Here is a 22,336-nt window from a genome sequence, read left to right on the forward strand (position 1 = left end):
CTTGGGAGGAATTCCCGTGCTTTGGCTTCTGAGTTCTTAGCTCTTGGGGCAGGGTGCTTGACAGGGGCAGAATGACCAATCCTGTGTGTCTCTCCAGCCCTGGCAGGCAGGTGGGGACTCTGGGGGCCTCTTCACTTTGCCATGAGGCCCTGTCCCAGACACACTGCCAGAGGTGGAACTCCAGAGCCAAGCAGCTTACGCACAGCGGTGACATGTGGCCAGATGGAAGGAAGGTGGGGAGGCACAGGCCTCAGGGACGCCTGGATCCAGGGCCTCCAGCACTGTCAGGGTGGCACCTTCACTCCCCTGACTCCGTCCCCAAGAGCCCGGTGGTGTGGCTCCAAAGAGCTGTCTGTGCTGCCTTGGAGCTTGTTGTAAGGCTGGTGGCGGGCACCCCTCCCCTCCCTAATGGAAAAAGAAGCCCACGACCTGCCAAGGACAAGCCTGCAAGGCCCAGCTAAGTTAAAGGACGACCACACCTGGATGGTTACCCTGACAAGAGTCTCGGTTCCTGGAGTCCACACATACCACCAGCCCTTCCTATTTCTCAGTACCCACCCTAAAACTGCAAGGGACAATTCCTTGCTCTCCCCACCATAAATCTTCCTGCCAAAGAAACCCCTACCCCTGCCCTAAAAACATATATAAACCCACTCAGACTTCTGGGTGATGCGACTTCTCGGGTCTCTCTCTCTCTTCCGGGACCCGAGAATCTCGCCTGGGCCCCTCTCTTGGGACCCGTTACCCTCACCCAGGAGCACCCCAATAGAGGCTCGTTGCTTACCCCTTTCAACTCTGCTCATCTTTCTTTCTCTGGCACTGGCTGATCCCAAACACCTTACATTTGGTGCCGAAACCCGGGAGGGTGCTTTGACCTTCAGCTGCACTGCCCCGCCCGTGAACTCCGGTCTGAAAACCTTACACTTGCGACAGAGGATGACGAGCTCCCTGCTCTCAGTTTCTGTGAGGAAATCCTGGGGCAGGGATCTGACTGGGTCTGCTTGGGTCATGTGACCACCACGTGGCCAATCCCTGTGGCGTGGAGGCAGGAACTTGCCCACCGAGGTGCCGGGCACACACGCGGTAGCCTGTCCGGCCGCACGGCAGCGTGGAGTGGCCCAGTGGACACCCCTTCATCCGGGCAGCACCGTGCGCAGGACTGTGGCACTGGCCCCGCTGCCAGAGGAGAAGCCTCTCAGGGGGGCTCTGGTGAAGGAGACAGGTGTGTGGGCAAGGCTGGGCCCACCCTGGGGAACAACAACTCATGTCACTATTGCTGTACGGTGACTCTACCAAAAGGATTTGTACCAGGTGGTCGAAGCCCTTTGTTCCTTAGCCAGCCCTCCCCGCAGGGCTCACGGCCTGGGTCCTCTGTCCACGTCCTGGGAGTTCTTGGACACGGCTGTCAGTGTGGGGGCCCTTGCATTCCAGGAGCCTGGAGCTTGAGTTTTAGCCTCAGCTTCGGCACTTGCCTCACAGGCAGGCTTTTGCAGGTTATCATTTTATTCTGAGACACATAAGACCATGTAGAAAAGGTGGGGCGTGGTGGCTCACGCCTGCAATCCTAGCACTCTGGGAGGCCCAGGCAGGAGGATCACTTGAGCCCAGGAGTTTGAGGTTGCTGGGAGCTATGATGGCACCACCTCACTCTAGCAGGGGCAAAACAGCGAGATTCTGTCTAAAACAACGACAAACCCATAAGAAAAGTATAAAGAATAACATGTACTTTTTAATTTATTTATGATTTATTATATTTATATTGTTTATATATTATTACTGTGTTATATAATATTTATATAAAAATGTTTGTATATAACTTTTAAATACTTATCAATTAATATATTTATATACTTATATTTATATATAAATATATGAACATACCTATTACCTATCACCCAAGCATGACAACTGTTCTCTTATTTGTCTTATTTTCTAGTTAAAACATGTAAAATATTACAGATGAAGTTGATGTTCCCTTATTCCTCCAGTCTGAGTCCCACCCTATCCTTGTTTTGTGATTCTGGAAAATCACTGTCATGAATTTAGTTTTTATCTTCCATTTTGCTTTTGTTTTTATTTCCAGCTATTTATGTTTTAAATACATGCTTCAAAATTCAAAAGGTTCAAAAGGAAAGAGGTCCCTCCCACTCTGCATTTGAATGCTGCTACATAAGGAGGTCTGGCGGCAGGCGGCAGTCTTTGATCAGCACGGCTCAAGCAGCTGGTGGAATGGAAGTGTTGCTACTTGGGCTGCAGCCTCCAGCTGTGTTTTCTTTGCGGCAATTTGATCTTTAGTGCCCAGACCCTGTGGTCCACCATTGTTAGCATTAGGTTTAGTTGACAGTGATGGAAACCCCAAGCAATAGTGGTTTAAACAAGGTACAAACTTACTTGTCTCTTACTTGGATAAAGTCTTAAGACCCAAAACTGGTAGGGGGGTTCCACAACCATCAGGGACCTATCTTGTTACTCTGCCATCCTCAACACACGGTTCTACTTCATGGTCCAAAATGGCTGCTTGAACTCCGACCATCACATCCTCATGCTAGCCATTAAGTAGGAGAAAGGGAGGAAAGGCCTGTTGCTTCTCTTTCAGGATCATTTCCCAAAGCTACAGGTGACATTTCCTCTTGTACCCTGTTGGCCAGAGGGTGGTGGTGAAGCCACGTCTCATTGTAAGGGGGCCGGGAGGGCAGTGCAGTCTTGGTCCCGGCTGGCTGTGCTCCCACCGATACATGGAGATTCTACTACTAAGGAGGGAGAGGAGAATAACTATCAAGGGACAACTAGCAGGCTCTGCTGTGAGGACCAGCGTCAACTTTGAAGTGGAAAATTCACTTCCTGTGTGGAGTGCCAGGGAAAACGGGGAGTCTGCAGGCCGCCTGCCGTGCAGCCCCTCAACATACTCCCGAAGCACAGGTCAGACGCGCTTGAAACCGCTTCCTGTAGAACCGCGTGTGAGCCTTACGGGCAGGCCTTCGTCGGCTGGAAGCTCAGTGCCCCTGGAAGCCCTTCTTGCCAGAACCAAGGGCCCTTCCAGCTCTTCCTGTGCACCAGGCTTTGTCACGCCACGGCCACTCCCTGGAGAGGACACTGTGAAAGCGCTGAGCTCCTCACAACAATGTCGCCTGGAGTGTCGCCTGGAGCTCCCCGGCTGGAGTCGGGCCATCGGCTTTGGGGCAGGGCGGGCACCTGGGGAACAAAGACCCATTGCAGAGCTAGCCGCGGGCTCCCAGCCGACTCCTGGGAGTTTCGCAGAGCCTTGTCTTGAATGCTTGGCTTTCTGTCTGAGAAAGAAAAGTGTTTTCCAAAGTCCCCAGGCTTCCTCTCACACAGAAATCACAGGGTCTGGAGCAGCCACAGGGTAGGGCAGAGGATGGGGGCAGTGAGGACTTCCTGTCACAGGGGACAGCGAGAATGTGCCAGGGGCCAGGGGTGTGGGGAACTCTGAGGGCACAGGGGAAGGGGGAGACGCCGGGTCTCAGCGCTCCATGACCATGGCCTTTGCCAGGGCCAGGCCCTGGGAGGGTGCAGGGCCCGCCTGGCGGTGTCTGCAGCGGGGGAGGCCGCAGAGTGGCAAGTTCAGAGAGCGCAAGGGGAACTGCTGCCTGGGGTGGGGTAGGAACCTGGTGCTGGGGTGGGGGCTCAGGGCAGAGCCTCAGAGGGACAGACTGGGTCCTAGGAGGGGCCTCTGCGCCTCACCTGAGCCAGGAGGGAGACCCCAATTCCAGCTGGCCTGGACACCCTTGCAGTGGGGCTAGTGAGGACAGAGGCTGGTGGTCCTGGCTGAGGCCGATGGCCTTCTCGAAGGGGCAGCAGGTGACCCCGTGTGAGCGCCCCGATGGCACCCAGAGAGAAGGGGGAGCAGAGGAGGATAGGGTCCCCTAACAGACTGGTTCCAACCAGGAGGGACAGTTGACTCAAATGGGTGAGTTTAAAAACATGCAAATCACACTTCGGAGGGGAGGGGAGCGTAAGGTCAGGATGTGGTGTTCCTTCCTTGTCCTGGGCCAGTCTGGGCAGTGCCGCGTCAACCCAGACCCTCCTCTCGGTCTCCCCTGGGAGCCCCGGTCCCTGAAGCCCGAGGCCACGGCTGCAAGGCAGCGGCAGCTGGGCCAGGCGGAGACGGTGGACAGGCGACCCCCCCAACATGCGCTGGGGAACGAGATGGCACGGGCCAGGGGGGGATGGAAGGAAAACGGTCACAGCCCTCCGGGGGCCAGGGCTGGAGAAGGCCTTTGTGGGCAGGGTGGGGCCCGGCTCCCCGTCCCAGTTTACAGAGAAGGGAAAGGGGGCACAGGAGCCACGGGCAGCCGGGGGCGCCGGGGGATCCACAGCCCGACCCGAGAGCAGAGCTGCCCCCGAGAGGTTTCCTCCGAGAGGCTTCTGTGTTGCTGCAGCTCACTTGCTGAGGACCCGGCTCCCCCGCAGGGTTCCCCGGACCCCTGAGCTGAGGCCCTCCTGGGAAGAGGTGACCCGTGTCACAGAGGCATCGTGTCCCCCCAGAGGCCTCCTGGCCTCGGAGGTCCCCAAGACCAGGTGCACACTCTCGGGAGGGGACTTGGGGTGCCCATTCTTGCGAGGACAGCTCCTCACTGTGCCGCTGTGAGGGGACCAGGGTCCACGCCACCCACATGAGACCGCACCCAGGTAGGGGAGTGGGGGCCAGCGTCCCCGTGGAGGAGACGTGGCAGCACGTGGGCAGGCGCACCCCCAGCAGAGCAGGTGTGAGGACCAGCGCTGGCCCGATGGCTTCGGGGCGAGGACTGAGGGGAGCAGTGGGGAGCAGGCCTGTCCAAGGACTGGGCAGTGCTGGTCACAGCTGGAGTGTCGCAGGGGAAGGCGGGTGGCAGTGGTGGGAGGGATGAGGCTGGTGGCTGCTGGCCACGAGGTGGGGTGGTGGCGGTGGAGGGGGTGCAAAGCCAGGTGTGGGCTCCCAGGGGACAGGAGGGACAGTGGACCACAGAGGATGGGGGCCTGGCCCTCACCGGGAGCGGTGGGTAGGGCTGGCTGGGGCAGACCAGAGCCCCTGGGTCTTTGGCTCAGGTGGCTTTAAAGCGGCCTTCAACTGCAAACCAAAGGAGGAAGAGGAAAACCCCCGTTTGGGGGGAGGCCTTTTCAGGACTGATCCACCCGTGTCTGATCACACCGGCCCTGCAGAGCGGAACGGAGCTGGTGAAAGTGGAGGACGCGGCCATCGTGTCTTCGCCAGGGCAGGACCCAGGCTTAACCCCAAATGGAGGGTCGGGGAGCCAAAGCCACGGCGGCTGCGCGGGTCTCTCCACAGCGCGGCTCCTCCGGGACTCTGGCCTCCGCCCGCCCCTGCACAGACTCACACGGTCACCGCGGATTCTCAGGTGGAGTCTGAGGGAGTTTGAGGGGCCACGACTCCCCACCCCCCGCCTCCCGCTCTGCCTTGACCCTTCCAGAAAGGCCCATTGCAGGAAACGTTCACCTTTGCCGTGGGACAGCTGCAGGTCTAGCCAGCAGGTGACCCCCCTGCTGCCGGGCAGGCTCCTGCTCCCCAGGTGGCGGGGGTGGGGGACAGAGGTGCCCCGAGAGAACCACCTGGCCTGCGGCCACGCGTGCCCGGGTTTAGCCAAATCTGATCACTAGGAAACAGACTTGTGCAGGCCTTGTAAGAGACAACGGGCCGGTGTCAGTCAACAAGGTCAACGCTGAGAGATGGAAAAAGGAGGGCGGGATGGCGGGACGCTCCTTGGGTCACGGCAGCAGGAGGTGCCTAAGGAACTGCTGGGTGGTGCTGGGGTCACACAGACGTCCTGAAGACATCACTGGGGCGCCTGGAAGAGGCGGCCGGCGGCAACACGGCTTAAGGTTGTGCTGTGAGTGGGGCTGAGTTTGCAGCATGATCGTGCCTAGGAGCTCGGGGCGGGCCCGCCGAAGAGCGCAGTGTTCTGGTGACCACAACCTACTTTCAAATGCTGCAAAAACCGTGAGCAGGGGCGTGTGCGTGGGCGTGTGCATGTGCGTGTGCGTGTGTGCAGAGGAAGCATGAGCACAGCATAAAAGGTGACGAAACGTCATCTCCAGGTAAATCTAGGCTAAGAGCTTGTGGGTGTCCATGGACTATTCTTCTACCCTTTGTCATTTGAAATCCTTCAATATTTCAAGAGTTGAGGGGAAAAGACGTCACTGAGGCTGTAACCAAATGGCACCAGCCTTCCTTTCAACCGGGTGTCATCTTCCCAAACGTTGTAATTAATGATCAGTAGATGGTTACTGTTTGTGGTGATGACAAAGTCCCATGTTTTGCTTTCACTACGCCCTAGGTAGGGCCACTCTGTCCCCAGCCACCGCGCCTGTGGGCAGGCCGGGCAGAAGCAGGTTTGGGCCCCCTGGCAGGGTCCCCGCCCGCGGACCACCCGCCCCACAGAGCACAGCAGCCAGCAGCTCCTTTTCAGGGTTTATTTCGTCTGCTAACATTCATTCTCGACCTAGACAAGAACAATTAGATGATTATGACTTGCTTTTCCGTCATCAACTTGTTTTTTTGTATGAATAACCAAAAAATTTTCTTCTCACTTTTTTTTTTTAAGAAGCTATAAATAAATAAAGCTTTAAACGCTCCTGGGTTCAAGTTAAACAGTTCCAGTTCCCAAAAAGTTCACAGAGTTGTTGCTTGGACGATTCTGCTGTCCCTGGCATCCCCTCCAGGAGGGGACGTCTGCAGGTCTGGGGGTCCCGGTGACCGGGCCGTTGGCACTGCCTGCCTGCGTCTGTCTTCTCAGCCCGGGTGGGGGGCCTGCGTGGGCACAGTCCTCAGAGTCCAGACGCCGGCCGCAGGCACAAGGAGCCTCCGCCCCAAAGCAGGTGGCCTGAGTGGGAAGTGCCGGGCTGGACACGCGGCAGGCTGAGGGCACTTCCGGCCACTGCCACCTCCGGCACCTCGGCCTGGCACTGGCCTGAGAAGAGACTGCTTTCCAAATGCAGCAGAGAGACCGAGAAGAGCCCGGTGCTTCCGTGTGGGCTGGGACGGCAGGGCACAAGTTAGAACATATTCCAGTATGTACAGCACAGACCCCGTGCCGGGGCCGGCACACGCAGGGAGCCCACGGTGAGGAGGGCCCTCTTGACCAGGCCACCAGCTGGGTGCCCACCTCCCGACACGAGGCCGCGGCACCCCATGTGGCTTGTGCAAGACCCCAGGCTCCCCTGAACTGCCCCAGCCTCCTCCCAGGAGTGCACCCACCCCAAATGACAAGTGTCAGAGCAGGTTCCCCCCACCCCCACTGACTCTGACCTCTTTAAAGAGCCACACTACTAAATCACCTTGGCACTCGCCTTCTTAGTGTGACACACCCACCTTGGCGGTGGCCCTGGGCTGGGCTGGCACAGTGCCCACCTGGCCTGTTGCCTGCCCTGCCCTTGGACCCCAAGGCGAAATGGCCAGTGTAGGAAGCCCGGGGCTGGGGCCCTTGTGCCAGACAAGCCACGATGAAAGCCGCGTCCTCCTGAGTAGCAACCTCATCTGATCACACCCTGCCTGGCTCTTCCTGTGCGGGATCCAGCTGATCTGCTGAGGCTACAGCCCTCACCCCGGGCCAGGAGGCCTGCAGCCCCTGGGCACATGCACCTGCTCTCAGGAGAGCCTGGGGCCTTGTCGCCTGGGTGTCGGCCCACCCGAGAAGACACCAGCCTGGCCTCCTAGGGTGCACGGGGGACGGGGAACTGGGAGTACTTACAATGGATATGTGACATGGCTTCTGGTAGGGCCACTGCTGGCCTGTGGTGCTGCTGCGGACAGAGATGACCAGTCTTGGGGGCTGGTTGGGAATGCAAGAACAGCTGGGTGTGGAGGGCTCAGTGCCTGGATACCAGGGAGGCCGCCCAGAGCCGCTTCTCCCAACCCTGGCTGAGAATCTGAAAGCCTGTGCCCCCTTCCCTCACCACCATGGCCCGGGCATGGCTCACGGGCAGGAGCTGCGGTCCCACGTTCCGGAGGATGGAAGCTGGATTGTCCTTTCATACACGGGGCCATGGGAGCAGTGGGATCTAAGCCCTTGGGACAAATGTCCCAGTGATGGAGCTGGGGGCTGGGGGCAGACTGCTAACAAGTTCCAGAGGTTAGAAAGGAGAAGGGGGCAGGTGGGGCTCTGTCCTCCCCCCCAGCCCTCTCTCCGCCCACCCCCCCCGCCTGAGCCTGGCCTGCCTGGGTGGTCACTCCTAAAGGCCAGCCAGATGCTTGGGCACAGGTGGCAGCATCACTGGCTACAGCCTCCGGTGCCTGGGCCGCCACCCCGGCCATGGGTGGGGGTAGTGCAGGGTAGGGCCTGCCCCTCACAGCCCTCCCCCGTCTGAGGACTGCGGGCCCCAGAGGTCTGCTTTGACCCCTGACCTGAAGCATGAAGCTGGACTGCAGGTTCTGACCATCAGCCAGAAAGGGGAGTGGGCTTCCTGGGGGCTGGACTCCAGTCTTCTCTGCCCCAGGCAGGGCGGGCCCTGACCTTGAAGTAGATGGCTGAGCTGGGAGCTCCCCCAGCCCCAGGCCAGTTGCTGGGAGCTGGTCGCTCACCCTCCTGGCGGGACAGAGGGGCTGGGAGCGAGCGCTGTGTGCATAGTTGGTGAGGACACGCTCCGGGCCTGGCAGGCCCACTCCCCACTGTCTGGGTCTCTTCTTTAGACCTTCGGCTGTTGTGCCAGTGACCTGGGGGCCACGAGAACAGGGACGCCCCTGGCCCAGAGGCCCACCCTGCCCAGGGCCTCCTTCAAGCTCGCTTTGCTCTGACCCACAGGGCTGCACAGGCCAACCCCTCGGACCCCTGGCCCGGGAGAAGCAGCAGGAACCCCCGGGCCCACCCCGGCCCCGTTTCGTCAGGATGCATCTGCCCTGTGCAGCAGGTCCGGGAGGCCTCCCCGGCCAGTCCTGCGTGAGCCCCGTCTGCCTGTGGGTCTGTCTGTCCCGTCTCGCTGCCCCACCCAGGGGCCTCCGCACGGCACTGACCCCCACTACCACTTCTCGATGATGTGGCTCATGTAGTCCTCGGTGGGCACGCGGCCTGGCTCCTCGGCGTCCTCCCGCGGCAGCGCCTCCTTGGCGCGGTGCAGCAGGCGCTCCTCGCGGCTCCGGAGGCGCTGCTCCCTGCGCTCCAGCTGCCGCTTGTACTGGTAGCGCTGCTGGAACAGGTCCTTGGCGTAGTCATAGAGCTGCATGTCCAGGTCGTTGAGCTCCTCGATGCGCCGGATGGTGTCCTCGTCCACCTCCACGCCGCCCGCCCGGGTGCTGTTGTACTGCATGAAGGGCCGGATGAACTTGAGGTTGAACGTCCGCTCGAACAGGTACTGCGTCTTGCGCTGGAACTCAGTCAGGCCGAAGAAGGCCATGCCGCGAAGGTTCTTCTTGGCGCTCTCCAGCAGCAGCTGGGCCCGCTTGCCCTCAGGGATGAAGGACAGGTTGTAGCAGCCCACCAGGCTCAGGTCGGCCAGCATGCGCACCTGGCGGTTGTTGGCCAGGTTGTAGGGGCAGTCCATGAACTCCTGCAGCGTGCAGCCTGACCAGTCCGTGCCCTCGTAGCAGGGCGGCAGCTCTTCAGGCGTGGGCGTGCGCCCGTCACACATGTGCAGTGACGTCTTCCAGGTGGCCCCCCGCTGCACATGCCGCCACTCGCTCAGGTAGCGGGACACGGGGTCTCGCAGCAGGGTGATGTAGTAGAACTTCCTGCAATGAGATGGGAGAGGAGGTGAGGTGAGCCCTGACTGCACGAGCCGCAGCTTCACCCGAGAGCAAGCAACTGCCATGTTTAGCTCAAAAAGGCCATTTTGCAACCTGGGGTCAGAGATGCCAAGGAACCTGCCAATGGCACGCAGACACCAAGGGTGACCACCACGGTGCCCTACAGCACTCGGCCCGGCTCCCTCCTGCCTGCTGGCTCCTCAGGAGGGACGATCTGACCTTCTCCTGCTTTGGGAGTGGAGCCACCAAGCACCTCATACCCAGGGCAGTCCCAGAGCCACGGCTACCTGGGACCAGCAGTTTTCACTGGCTGGCTGCGGCACGGGCACAGCGCCGCCCACGGAGCTGCTCAGCAGGTGCAGAGGGTGGGCAGGGGCCAGCAAGGGTTGCCCCCAGCCCTAGGCCACAGGCCTTCCCCGCCCAGAGTCCTGCCAAGGACCCCAGGGGAAGCTGCGACTCATCACCTATATCGACTCCAACCACACTTGGTTGGCCAGACGCCCAGGATGACCTCAGTCCCTGCCAGACTTGCTACAGTGACGCCTGGGAGCGACAAGACACCTTGGACAGGTGGGTAAAATATGGCGGCCGCTGCCGATGCGCCTGGTATGGCCCAGTGTGTGTGGGGTCAGCCCCAGAGGGGTCTGCAGCGTCACTTCTGGGGGGCTCTCCTCCTGGCTCCTGCGTGGTGGGGCAGGTGGGCCTCAGGCCAAGGAGAACCAGGGCCGGGGCAGGAGCCCCCAGGTCCTCTCTCGGCCTCCCCCGCCCCCAGCACTGCCAGGACAGCAACATGGATGCGCCCACGCGGTTCCCCTCCTCGTTAAGGCCCGAGAGGAGCACCTGACTCGTCTGCTCCCCTCCCGTGGCCCGGGGCAGAGCTGCAGGCAGCACAGCACCTCCTGCTGCCCGCTGGCAGCTGCCCTGACCTGGCTGCACATCTCCCAGAGGCAGGGAGGCCCGGGGCTGGGCACGGCACCTGGCAAGGTGGTGCGGTGCCACTGCAGGCCACCACAGAGGCTGGCGCTCTGAAGCAGGAGGGGTGGCTGGCTGAGGGCTCCTGGCGCAGGCCAGAGACTGCCAAGGAAGACAGGTACCAGCCATCCACCCGACACCCCCTGTAGCCCCCATGTGCTGGCGGGCCTAGGCCCTGCCCTCGAGGGCTCCCGGCAGACCGTGTGGAGAAGCTGTGGGCAGCAGGGAGGAGTGCCCACAGGCCCCTGCCCAGGGCACACCCAGCCCTCCCGGCATACCTGCGCCCACCGCCTGCCTGGCACTGCCCGTCCGTGCTGATGGCAGTGGCTCCCGGGCACGCAGGGCTCCGAGGACTGGAGGGCGGGACCAGCCCTCAGGCCTGCACGCAGCAGGGGCGGAACACACCACAGGACTAACAGCAGATGAACGGGACCAGGGATTGAGGGCGGGGTGAGTCCTCCACTCCCACCACCGCGGCACCAAGCCCGACCCCTCAGGAGACAAGGCCCCTGCTGTCACAGCCACCAGCTCAAGGGCAGGACAGATGCTTCCCGCCCCCACCCTCCTGCCGACAGAGAAGAGGCTGTGACATCTGCAGCAGTCCTGGGCCTGGCGACGGGCCAGATGGGGGTCCCAACGGACTCCCAAGCAGCCTACTTCCTCCACCGTGGCTCGGCCGCCAGGCCGGTCTGAGTGTACAGGGACGGCCTGGGGGGTCAGCAGGCGGGACCGAGGGGGGGCTGCAGGGATCTGGCCTGCCTTTCCCAGGAAGATGGTCTGAAGGACCCCTGGCACCTGCACCCAAGGGTGAAGGGCTGGGACATGCTTCATACCAACCCCACACCCAGGGCCCGAGGGGTCCTGACTGTCCCTGACCGTCCTCCACTGTCCTGAGGGCGGGAGCCTGGGGCTGAGGGTCCCTAACCCTGGGGCGGGGGCAGCACAGGCCGAGCCACAGACTCCATTCCACGAGCCCTATACCTTTCTGAACCGGCCTCTCACCCTTGTGGAGCCCCTGGAGCCTCCACCGTGTAGGGACCACCACGTCCACCTGCTGTCCTCCAGAACTGGGCCTGGCCCGGCCCTTTCCCGCCCCACCCTCACACAGCACCGCCATGGCCTCAGGCGGATACCAGCACGGTGACCGCCTGGTGACCGCCCCTCGTCAGGCCTCTTGCAGATAAGGAGGGCAGGGACGGGCCACCCTGAGCACATGTGGGGGGCCGGCTCTGGTGGCCACAGACGCACACAACCTCCAGGCTGGGACAGCGGGTGGGAGGCTGCTCGGTGACCACGTGCCGGCCCGTGCAGACAGCCGAGGGGAATGAAGGCCCCTCCGCCCATGTCTGCAGGGGCGGCGTCCTGGGGAGGAGAGGGCTCCATTTTCAGGGTACAGACACTGGAACGACTTGACGTTTTCCTTCAGGGGCGTGAATCACTCTAAGAATCCATGAACGACGAGAGAACTGGGGGTGGAGGGAGCAGTGAGCTGCCGGAGACGGCCGTCCACGCCTGGCCCCCGAGCACTGGAGGTGTGTTCCCTCCTTCACGTCCCCAGGCCCTGGCTGCTCCCCCTGCACAGGCCTTCTTTGCACAGGATGCCCAGCGGGCACCGACAGGCAGGCGCAGGACACCCATGCCCGCAGGGCACCTTCTGCCCACGGGGGACAGAGACAGGCCACCCATCCAAGGGCCCGGTCATGGCCCTGCAGACTCACCTGCCTTTTCTGCACTTCAGCTTCCTCGGCCCCCAGCCCAAACAGGGCCTCCCACGCAGGGATGGCTGCCGGGGACCCGGGATGGCAGGTGTGTGCAGAGACAGGTGTGCTCTTGTTAGCAGCGTTGGTCCAGGTGTGCCACATAACAGAATGGTAACATGAAAAGCGCATCTGTCATGCACGCACACACACACACACACACACACACGCAGACTCAGCCCAGTGTTTTCTCTCTGAGGGAGCCCAAGGAGCTGACCCAAGCCCCTGAGCTCCTGGGGCCCACGTGGCCCCCACGGCTCCCTGTGCACCACCTGGTGCCCAGCGGGGTGGCCTCGCTCCCGGCTGTGTCTCTGGCTGGTGGCTCGGGCCAGAGGGAGCAGTGCTCACCAGGGCTGCATGGTGCCCACGAGGGTGGTAAGGTGGGTGTGCTGCACCTTCTCTGCTCAGGACACTGCCGTGCCCTGCACCCCCAATCCTGTCCCCCAGACAAGGCCTGTGGTGGAGACAAAGGGCCAGGCGGATGCTGGAACCTGCTTGTGGTGCCAGCAGCCAAATGTGCGTGTTCTTACCCCTTTCTGCAGGTGTGACAGCTGAGCCACAGACAGGGTGACCTGCCCCAGGACACTGTCCAGTTCTATCTGCTCCTGCCTAGATGGCGCTGGAGCCCCCGCCTGGCGCACACCCGCCGCTGCTGGGCCTCGGGAGCCAGGAGCATCTGCTCACACACCTGCTGCTCAGAGGCCTCCTCCAGCCCCAGCCCCAGCCCCACGGCCTGGTCCCCTTACCTCACTCTGCCAGACACGGCAGGTACCTCTGGCCAGAGGCTTGTGCCTGGCCGTCCTTTGCCCAGACGCCCCCAGCTCTGTCTCTCCACGTCCCCTGGCCCTTGCTGTCCTCTTGTCCTTTACACACATCGCCAGACACATCAGCTGTCTGCCCTCCAGTTTATTGGAAAGTTTGCCGAAAGGTGGGATGGGGCATCAAAGAGAAGAGGGCGGAGGGGTTGTGGTGAGGCATGGAGACCCCCAGGTGACCCACCTCTCACACCCAGGCAGCTCTCTGATGTGTGTTCTCTAGAGGTGCTGTGAGGGGGTGGCTCATGGCTCAGGGGTACGAGGAACGGTCGGCACACTCCACGGTGGTCCCCAGCCCCTGCCTGCCAAGTGCCCAGACACCTGCCACTGGGCTAACTAATCCCTGTTCCCGCATTCCCCACTGGAAGCTGGAGGGTCTCTGCCCCAGAGCAAAGTCTTCCCTGCATCTGACGTCTGGGGACCCCACAAAGCAGGGGGCTTTCTGCCCATCACTCTCCAGCAGGGTCTATCCATCCCAGTACCCCAGGTGCCAGCCAACAAGGCTTCCAGGAAGTGGGGAGAGAGGAAGTAGAGAAGAGAGAAAGAAATGACCAGAACTGGAGTTCGTAATTCACTGAGGCTGCAGTGGCTCACCATGTACCCAGCCAGTGAGTGTGGGGGTGGGACCCAGGGTTAAAAAGCATCTGGACAGAAAGAACCATGAATAAAAAGATGCTTTTCCATCGCAATGCCAGACGTTAGACGTCAGTGGAGCAATGTCTTCACAAGACAGAGGGAAAATGATCAACTCAATCTCATACCCAGCCAAACTATCAACCAAGGGGGAGAGCAGCAATGTCTTCAGACATACAAAGGCTTAGGAAATTTATCTTCTGTGAATCCTGTTTTAGGAAGACACTGGACTCCGTATTTCATTTACTAAACAAAGAAAAGAAAAAAAGACCCTTGGGATACAGGAGCTCAACCCAGGCAGACCCAGGGTGTCAACAGCACATCGGGCTGGGCCTGTCAGGAGCACAGGGACAGGGGCTGCAGGAAAAGCGGGGCATGGACACACCGAGCATTTGGTGGGGAAAAAATGGATGGCAGGTGTGGCAGATTTGAGAATCATTTAGAAAAAAATTAGTCTATGAAGACAGAAAACAAAGCAAGTAAAAAGACAAGGCAATCGTTAATTCCAAGGAAAACAAACAGTTATGTAAAAAAAAGAAACACTACTAACCTCAGATGTAAACAGCGGTTTTGGAAGCATCATGATGTGACGAGTGACGACTGATTTAATAAGAACTCGAGCTTTAACTTTACTTGGGGGACAGGTGGGGTGTGGAGAAGTATGTGTGAGGGCATAGGAATGCTTAGTCTTCATCTACCAAAACAGAAAGTAAACAGATGATGTTTATTTATTTACTGCTAGAGACAGGGTCTTGCTCTGTCACCCACGCTGGAGTGCAGTGGTGCCATCACAGTGTCTGAAACCTGGGCTCAGGAGATCCTCCTGACTTAGTCTCCTGAGTCGCTGGACTACAGGTGCGAACCACCATGTCTGCCTAATTAAAAAAATTTTTTTTTGTAGAGATGGGTTCTTGCTATGTTGCCCAGGCTGGTCTGGAACTTCCAGCCTCTTCTGATTGTATATTTTCAAATAGCCTGTCTTCAAGCTCACTAATTTGTTCTTCTGCTTGGGTAATTCTGCTGTTGAATAACTCTGGTGCATTTCTTAGTTTGCCGACTGAATTCTTAAGCTCTGGAATTTCTTTTTGGGTTTTTTTTTTTTTTAATTTTAATCTCTTTGTTAAATTTCTCTGCTAGGCTTCTGAATTCCTTCTCTGTGTTGTCTTGGAGTTCACTGAGCTTCTTCAAGACAGCTATTTTGAATTCTTTGTCTGAAAGGTCACCTATCTCCATCGCTCCAGGGTTTGTCACTGGTACCCTACTTAGTTCATTTGGTGAGATCATGTCTTCCTGGGTGTTCTCGATGCTTGTGGACGTTCGTTGACGTCTGGGCATTGAAGAGTTAGGTATTTGTTTTAATCGTCACAGTCTGGGCTTGTCCGAGCCTGTCCTTGAGAAGGCTTTCCAGATACTCGAAGGGAATTGAGTGCTGTGGTCTAGATGTCTGGGCACCGCAGCTGTACCAGCACTGGATGCCCGAGCCTGGCCTCAAGTGAGCCTCCCACCCCGGTCTCCCAAAGCGCAGGGACTACACTGAGTCAGGAGAGGGCGCTCTGCAGCACCTAGAGACGCGGAGGCCACGGCCTGCCGGACACTGAGCAGAGCTGCAAACGGGCCTGGGGAGGCTGGGAAGGAAAGCAGATCCGTTGCTTTCATCACAGCTGATTGGAACTGCTTGTCTTAAAGTATGCGTATAAATTAACTAAAAAACTAAAAGGACAAGAAAACAACGAGGAAACTGGCCAAAAGCACATGGACAGCTGCGCGCTGCGTCAGTCACCGAGGCATGGCACGCCACTGGTGCGGCGAGAAGGCCGAGCCCGGCAACTGCAAGGCGGGCATGGATGCAGGGCGACGTTCCTGTCACCTGCTCCCGGGATGTGCGCGGGGACAGTCAGTGTGCAGTGTCTTCACTGGGAGGCTGGAGGTCACGTGACCCGAGGCACGGCGCTCCTCTCCTAGGCGCACACCCGGAGAAGCCCTGTCCCGCCCCAGGCAGCGCCGCCGGCCCCTCCACACGTCTGCGGTGGCACACGTCAATGGTGGTGTGTTTCACCCGGCGATAAAAACGAACAAATGACAGCTACTCACAACACAGTAAATGTGACAAGTTAAGACGTGGCCGGGAAAAAGCAAATCAGGAAACCTGATCAAGTGCGGTGACAACAGGTATGATGTCAAGTCCTCAAAAATAAACAAAACCCAAGAAAACACCTTTCAGTGATACGCAGTGTGCTGAAAGCACAAGACGTGAAGAGAAGATACACAGCTGGGGTGGCACCGGGGGGCTCACAGGGGCTCACGAGCCACCCACTGGGTCCTCATCCCCAAGGCAGGCAGTCGGGGCACCATGTTCATGGTCACGATTTATTTCCTATGCACACCATGCAAGTTCTTTTGTATGTCCCAAATACTCCACAATAAAGAAAACAGTTTAAAGGGAAGGCAGACAGACAAATGGAGACCCTTGGCGGCAGCCCGAGAGAGGCCAGCTGGGCGTCCAGGCGAACCTGCCTTCTCCGCCAGCCAGGAGCCCCGGAGCTCCCCGGCCCCTGCCGTAACTCCCGCCCACCTCGGGGCCCAGCCAACCCCAGGCCTCTCCCCTCCCCTGCTTCGAGCCAAGGATGCTGAAGTGAGCAAGGAGGAGAGGACCCCCTCAGTGTCAGGGAAGGGAGGGGGACCCCATGGGCTTCAGGGAAGGGGGACCACATCCCTTTGGAGACGCTGAGGGTGACCAGTTTCCAGGTCAGTCAGGGCTGCCCTGTGGTTTGTTAACTAACTGTGCATTGATGAGCCCGACTGCTCTGTGGTCACTCCAGGAAGGAACCACAGGTCTTGCTGGGCCCGAGCATCCGGCTGGTGGTCGGCTTTGCCGTCCACGAGGGCTTAGGGCATACTGCAAACAGGGCCTGCTCCGCTCCCAAGGGCTCCCCTTCACTGCTGCTAACCCAGGTGCGGAGGCCAGGGACCCTGCTCAGCGACTTGGCTGGCAAATTATGCTCTTTCAGGGTGGTACGCCTGTGGCACCTTCTGTGAACATGGCCTGAAGCCGGGGTCCTGGCCCAAGTGGTGTCCGCAGCCCTTGGACCCCCGGGGCAGGTCTCTGTGGGCATCTCCTACATGCCATGCACTTGGACAGAGCCAGGGCTCACCACACTCACCCCTGAATGGGGCACACACTGGTCACCCGAGGGTGCTGAGGGGCCCTGGCTGTCGCCACCACCAACCCCACTCAGCGCCCTGGATCGGCTGTGGGCAGCAGCAGGTACGACGTGTGGTCTTCCCTGAGGCTCCACCTCTGCAGCTGTGGGCACACGTGTCTGTGCAGCCACCACGCCTGTCCCCAGCCTGTGTCCTTCCCCCGTCTATGTGCTCCAGCCAGTGCAGTCCCCTGGTGATGCTGGACAGCCCTCGTGACCCAGGGCCTCACAGGGCCAGGAGAGATTGCCGAGGCAGTGCCTCCGTTGCCCTCGTTGCCGTCCCGGGGCCACTGGAGAGCGTCCAGCACCCAGATGTGGCCAGAGGGGGGCTAACTGTGGCTGTGGTGCAGGAGAGGCCTGTGCTGCCCTCCGGGGAGCGGCTGGGAGCAGTGGGTGGTAGGAATTGTGCTCCCAGTCCCTCTGCCTCCAACACCGAAGCTGGCCACAAATCTAGATACCCAGGCAGCTCACTGGTGTCACCGGGAATTGGGCGGAGTGAATGCCGGTCAGTGGGGTCTGGAGCCGGATCCACCGTGGGAAAGACGGGACTCAGGCGGGAGGGCATGGGTGCAGAGGAAGGGGAAGTGCTGAGAAGGCTCCAAACCGCTGCAGTAACGCTCAGCAAAGGACATGAAGTGGCAGTGTGGCCACGGGCACCTGGGCTTCCTCCAGTCAGGCTCAGCCTTTTCTCCCGTTTTACAGACGGGGCGTCCCCGACCGTTCCCAAGCACTCCAGACTGGGTGGGGTGCGACCAACAAGAACAGGGAGGTGACAAGTGGTGGGGTCGGTCCTGGTGGGGGTGGGGGGTAACGGGGCAGGGAGGCCCCTCAGAGGACGGTGGTGGCATAGCCAGCTGAGGCTCGAGGCACAGGTTCCAGAGACAAAGCATGAAACTTCTGCGCTGCGAAATGATGATTCTAGCCTGCACGAGCTGCACCTTCTCTTGACAGCCCACAGGATGTATCGCCTGGCATTTAATTACACTTGGTTTAATGCTTTCTGTGGCCTTAAGCTCTTGTGACACTTTGGTGGGCGCTGGTTTCGTGGGCCCCACAGGCACGTAGGTCCCCGCTGGCAAGCAAGGGGCTTCCTTCTCGGGTCCAAGTGCTGCTGTCAGGGAGAGGCTGGCTCCAAAGTTTTAAGAGTCTAGATTCTTAAGGGACAGGCTTAGGACTGGCCTGGGAGTGCCACTCCATTGGAGACAAACACAGAGAGCCCCTGGGGAAATTCTGCAGGTGAAGTGGAAGAGCTTAGAGCCCCTTCTGGGAAGCAGGGTGGGGCGCTGGGGCCAGGCGGGGCTGGGGACAGCCCTCCTCACTGTGTCCTCAGGCGCCACCTTCCTGTGGGGATCAGGCAGGCTGTGGCCCGTAGTCCGGACCTGGGGGACTGGTGCACTTGCACTTTGTAGATGACGGGGAAACTGGGCTTGGAGAGGCCAGGCAGCCGCAAGACCAGAGCCGCTGCTGCCCATGGCTCTCCTGTGGCTGGAGGTGGCTTCGTTTTGCCTCCTTTGCCCGAGAGTGTTGTCCTGACCCAGACTCATGCCCACATCTGCCTACTCCTGACTCTTCCTTCTGGAAGCCCAGCGCTCCAATCGGAAGGCTTAGCCCGGCTCAGGGCACGTGGACAGACCAGAGCAGGGAGGGGCGCGGATGCCGGGGCTGGCCGGGGGCCGCGGCAGGAATCCACCTCCCGGACGGGCAGCGTTTCCTCTCGGGGGACGCTCGCTGCAGCACCAGCTGCCAAGCAGACAGGGGCGCACGGCAGAGGCCACGGCATACACACAGCGCTGAGCCGCAGCCCACGGCGGGGACACCGAGACCTGGGCGTGGGGAGAAAAGCCTGCGACAGCCGGTGCAGGGACGCTGCGCGCTGTGGTCACAATGTTGCGAAAAACACACATGCTTAGAAAAACATCACCCAGGATGGAAATGGACTGTTTTTCAATGGCTGTCTTGGCACAGGGAGATTATGGGGCTTTTTTCAACACTTTATTTTAAAAATGTTCAGGCTTAAAGAACAGTTGAAAGTTCAGTGAAAACCCATAAGCCCAAATGGGCGACTGTAACATTTTCTTTATATATTTCTGTACTGTCCTTAATCGCGTATTACATAACCAACCGAAAAACACAAGGCAGATTACAAAAACCTCGCTGCTGCCTGGGGTGGGGTGTGGTGCCACCCCTGCCTCATCTGTCCTCCCCGGGGCACCAGCGCCGGCTGCCCCTCCCCAGAGCTGAGCAGGCGTTTCATGAACAAGGGTCTAATCCGCAAGTTTCTAAACTCAGACCCTGAAACAAAGGCAGATTTTTCTACCAGTGCCACCAGAGTTGCAGTTCCCTAATTGTGTGTCATTTAGAGTCAGAACCACAGAGCCTTTCGGTTTTTTTAAAGAAATACTGTTGCATTGCTTCCAACTCAGTCCCTGGGAGAAATCAATGGTTTCCGTGGTTCACAAGGAGTCCCTGGGGGCCGGCCTCAGCGCAGCAACACGGCCGCGCTGCCAGTTCTGTCCCCAGGACGAGGACAGGCCTGCGGGGATCACAGTGGTGGGGCGGGGGAAGCCCTGTGAGGGGCTTCATGAGACCCCTCCGCTCCAACTGTGTATTTTGGCCTTCCAGGGCCCCAGGGTCCCTTCATGAGAACAAAGGCCACACCATAAAGGCTGCATCCAGATGACTAGTTTTAAAACCATATTCCAAGGGTTATCAGAAATTCAGAGGGGTGACCTGGGGGCCACTCACCGAGGACCGCTCAGGGACTCAGAAGCACTCGACGACGCCTGTTCTGTTGCTGCCCCTACCAGGGGCTGGGGAATGGTTCTCTGGGGGAAGTGACTGGGCCTCACCAGGGCCTGGGTCCTTGTCACAGGAAGAAAGTGCAACCTCCAGGAGGCCACCCAAGCCAGGACCCACAGCCGGCTGCCGTCACACACCCTGGTGCCCCCATGACCTCGTCCCTGCAGGGCCCAACAGCCCGGTTCCTGCTTAGTTCCTGAGAAAACATGGAAGTCTGATTTTGGCTCCAAGCCCCCTGTGAGGTGGAAGTGCTCAGCACCCCACGTGGGGCTGGCGGCCGCCTCCCTCCTGTGGCAGGAAGGGGCCCGCAGGCACAGCTCCAGCTGGGGGGGCCACCTGCTCTCTAAGAGGCTGCAGCTGCAGGCCGGGTGGGGGAGAGACAACCACCACCTAAGCAAGTGCCCTGGCCCGACACCACGGCCCGCCTTCCTGCACCTGACCCCGTGCTGTGGGGCGGGCCCGGCTCAGGTCAGCAGCAGGCAGCCCCTCCCCGGTGCCTGAAGGAAAACCCAGAACATCGAGTTCTGAACCAGCAGCAGCAGGCTGGGGAGCCCCTCTCCAAACGCAGTGTAGAAAACGCTGGTCTAAGGCTACCCCTTCTTGGTAATGTCTACGGAAAAGTAGTGGTAATTTTTTTATGAACTGAATCTGCTTCCAAAAATATAATACCTGGGTCTGGAGAGAGGCCCCACAACATCAGTGGTCAGGTGTGCCTCCCAGGAAGACTGTCCTGCCCACCTGTCCTCCCAGAGGCCCCGGTTACCTCAGGACGCCCACTGCAGGCTGGGTCTGTCGCCAACAGAAGCCGTGGCAGCAGCCCAGAATGGACGGCCCAGGGCAACCCCTCTCCAGTGACCTGGGAGGCTAGGGGAAGCCAACGCCCAGAGAGGTGAATGGCCCAAGGTCACCTGGTCCCTGAAGGGTGGGCTGGGCTTGGAGCTGGGTCTGCTGAGGCTCAGCCCCTGTGCACCAACCCCTCTGGCAGGAAGGAACTGCAGGCCCCCCTCCCCCACCAGCAGCCAGGAGGCGCCTGGGCTCTGGGCAGGACTGGCCAGCAGGTGCCCAGCTTCCCCACCCACCTCCAGCAAAGTGGGGAGGGCCTCCCTGGCTCAGCCAGGTGAGCTGAGTTCTTACAGATGGGCGGGAAGAGAGTCCAAGTGGTACAAGAAGCTGTGCTCATGTGAGCCCCCAGGAGCCGGCTTGGGAAAGCGCATGGATGCCCCGCAGGAGGAAGCAGCCCAGATGATATGCAGCAAGGTGTGGCTGTGACTAAGTCTGGCCATCAGGATGTCCTTAGAGACACCCTTCTTTCCCATTTTCCTCCTCCTGGCTGGAATGTGGATGTGACTGCTGAGGGTCAGCCGTCATCTTGGACCATGAGGAGCAAACTCCACTGCCTAGAGCAGAAAGAGCCTAGGTTGCCTGGTGTTTTTGTGGCTGCACCACCAGCCTGCCCTGCCTGTGCTGGGCTCCTTTTAAAAGGGAGGGAAGGCCAGGCGCGGTGGCTCACGCCTGTAATCCTAGCACTCTTGGAGGCCGAGGCAGGTGGATTGCTTGAGGTCAGGAGTTTGAGACCAGCCTGAGCAAGAGCGAGACCCCCGTCTCTACTAAAAATAGAAAGAAATGATTTGGACAGCTAAAAAAACATATATATGAACAAAAAAAATTAGCCGGGCATGGTGGCGCATGCCTGTAGTCCCAGCTACTCGGGAGGCTGAGGCAGGAGGATTGCTTGAGCCCAGGAGTTTGAGGTTGCTGTGAGCTAGGCTGACGCCACGGCACTCTAGCCCGGGCAACAGAGCAAGACTCTGTCTCAAAAAAAAAAAAAAAAAAAAATACAGGGAGGGAAATAAACTGCCACCCTGTTTTGGTCTCTGAACCTAATCCCTCTATTGAGAGCAATGCAGTAAGGGCCTGGGCATGACGAGAGGGTGGGCTCCTGGGGTGGAGCTGCGAGGGCCTGGCAGCATCAGGGGCTCAGACATAACCAAATTACTTAATTTACTGAGCCCTCGGTGCTTTACCCGGTCATCCCGGACAGTCACAGACACCCGTAAGCACGAATCATTCCCATTTTGTAGATGAGGAAACCAAAGCCCAGAGAGGTTCAACAGCCAGCCCAGGCCACAGAGCCGGTCAGGGAGGGGCTGCGGCTGGAGCCAGGCCCACCTGATCCGAGCTGTGACTGGTGAGACTCTGATAGCCCGAGGGCCAGCAAATGTGCAGCTGTGGCAACGCTGGCCAGGTGGGACACCCTGCTGACCACTGTCCACGTCATGGCCAGGGGTGGTGGTGGTTTCTAACTTAACTATGAACAAAAATCGCAACCCGTTTCCTTTAAAGCACAGTGAATTAGGCCGAGTCCAGGCGGTCTGCATAAAGAAAAAGCCACAGGCAGACCTGCAGTGAAGACGCATCCACACGGGCTGAACTACTTTAAACAGAAACTGCAGCTGTCCTGGGTGT

At 59.5% G+C, this 22,336-nt stretch overlaps 1 protein-coding gene across 2 annotated transcripts in view; it reads right to left on the reverse strand.

Annotated features, from left to right (window-relative positions):
- Positions 1-6,415: 6,415 nt before the first annotated feature.
- The window catches only part of HS6ST1 (heparan sulfate 6-O-sulfotransferase 1), a 52,596-nt gene continuing 36,675 nt past the window's right edge, over positions 6,416-22,336 (reverse strand). Inside the window, exons 2-3 of one of the 2 annotated variants that reach the window (XR_006736803.1) lie at positions 7,707-9,679; positions 6,416-6,991 (exon numbers count right to left, since the gene is read on the reverse strand). Coding sequence is in view for 1 of the 2 variants with exons in the window: in XM_045559030.1 (XP_045414986.1) it covers positions 8,971-9,679 (709 nt within the window). In the remaining variant the exon portion in view is untranslated. Of the gene's footprint in view, positions 9,680-22,336 lie in introns of both variants that reach the window. The other variant, XM_045559030.1, reaches the window with a different exon arrangement.

This window comes from Lemur catta, chromosome 8 (assembly GCF_020740605.2).
Source record: "Lemur catta isolate mLemCat1 chromosome 8, mLemCat1.pri, whole genome shotgun sequence".
NCBI classification, from domain to species: Eukaryota; Metazoa; Chordata; class Mammalia; order Primates; family Lemuridae; genus Lemur; species Lemur catta.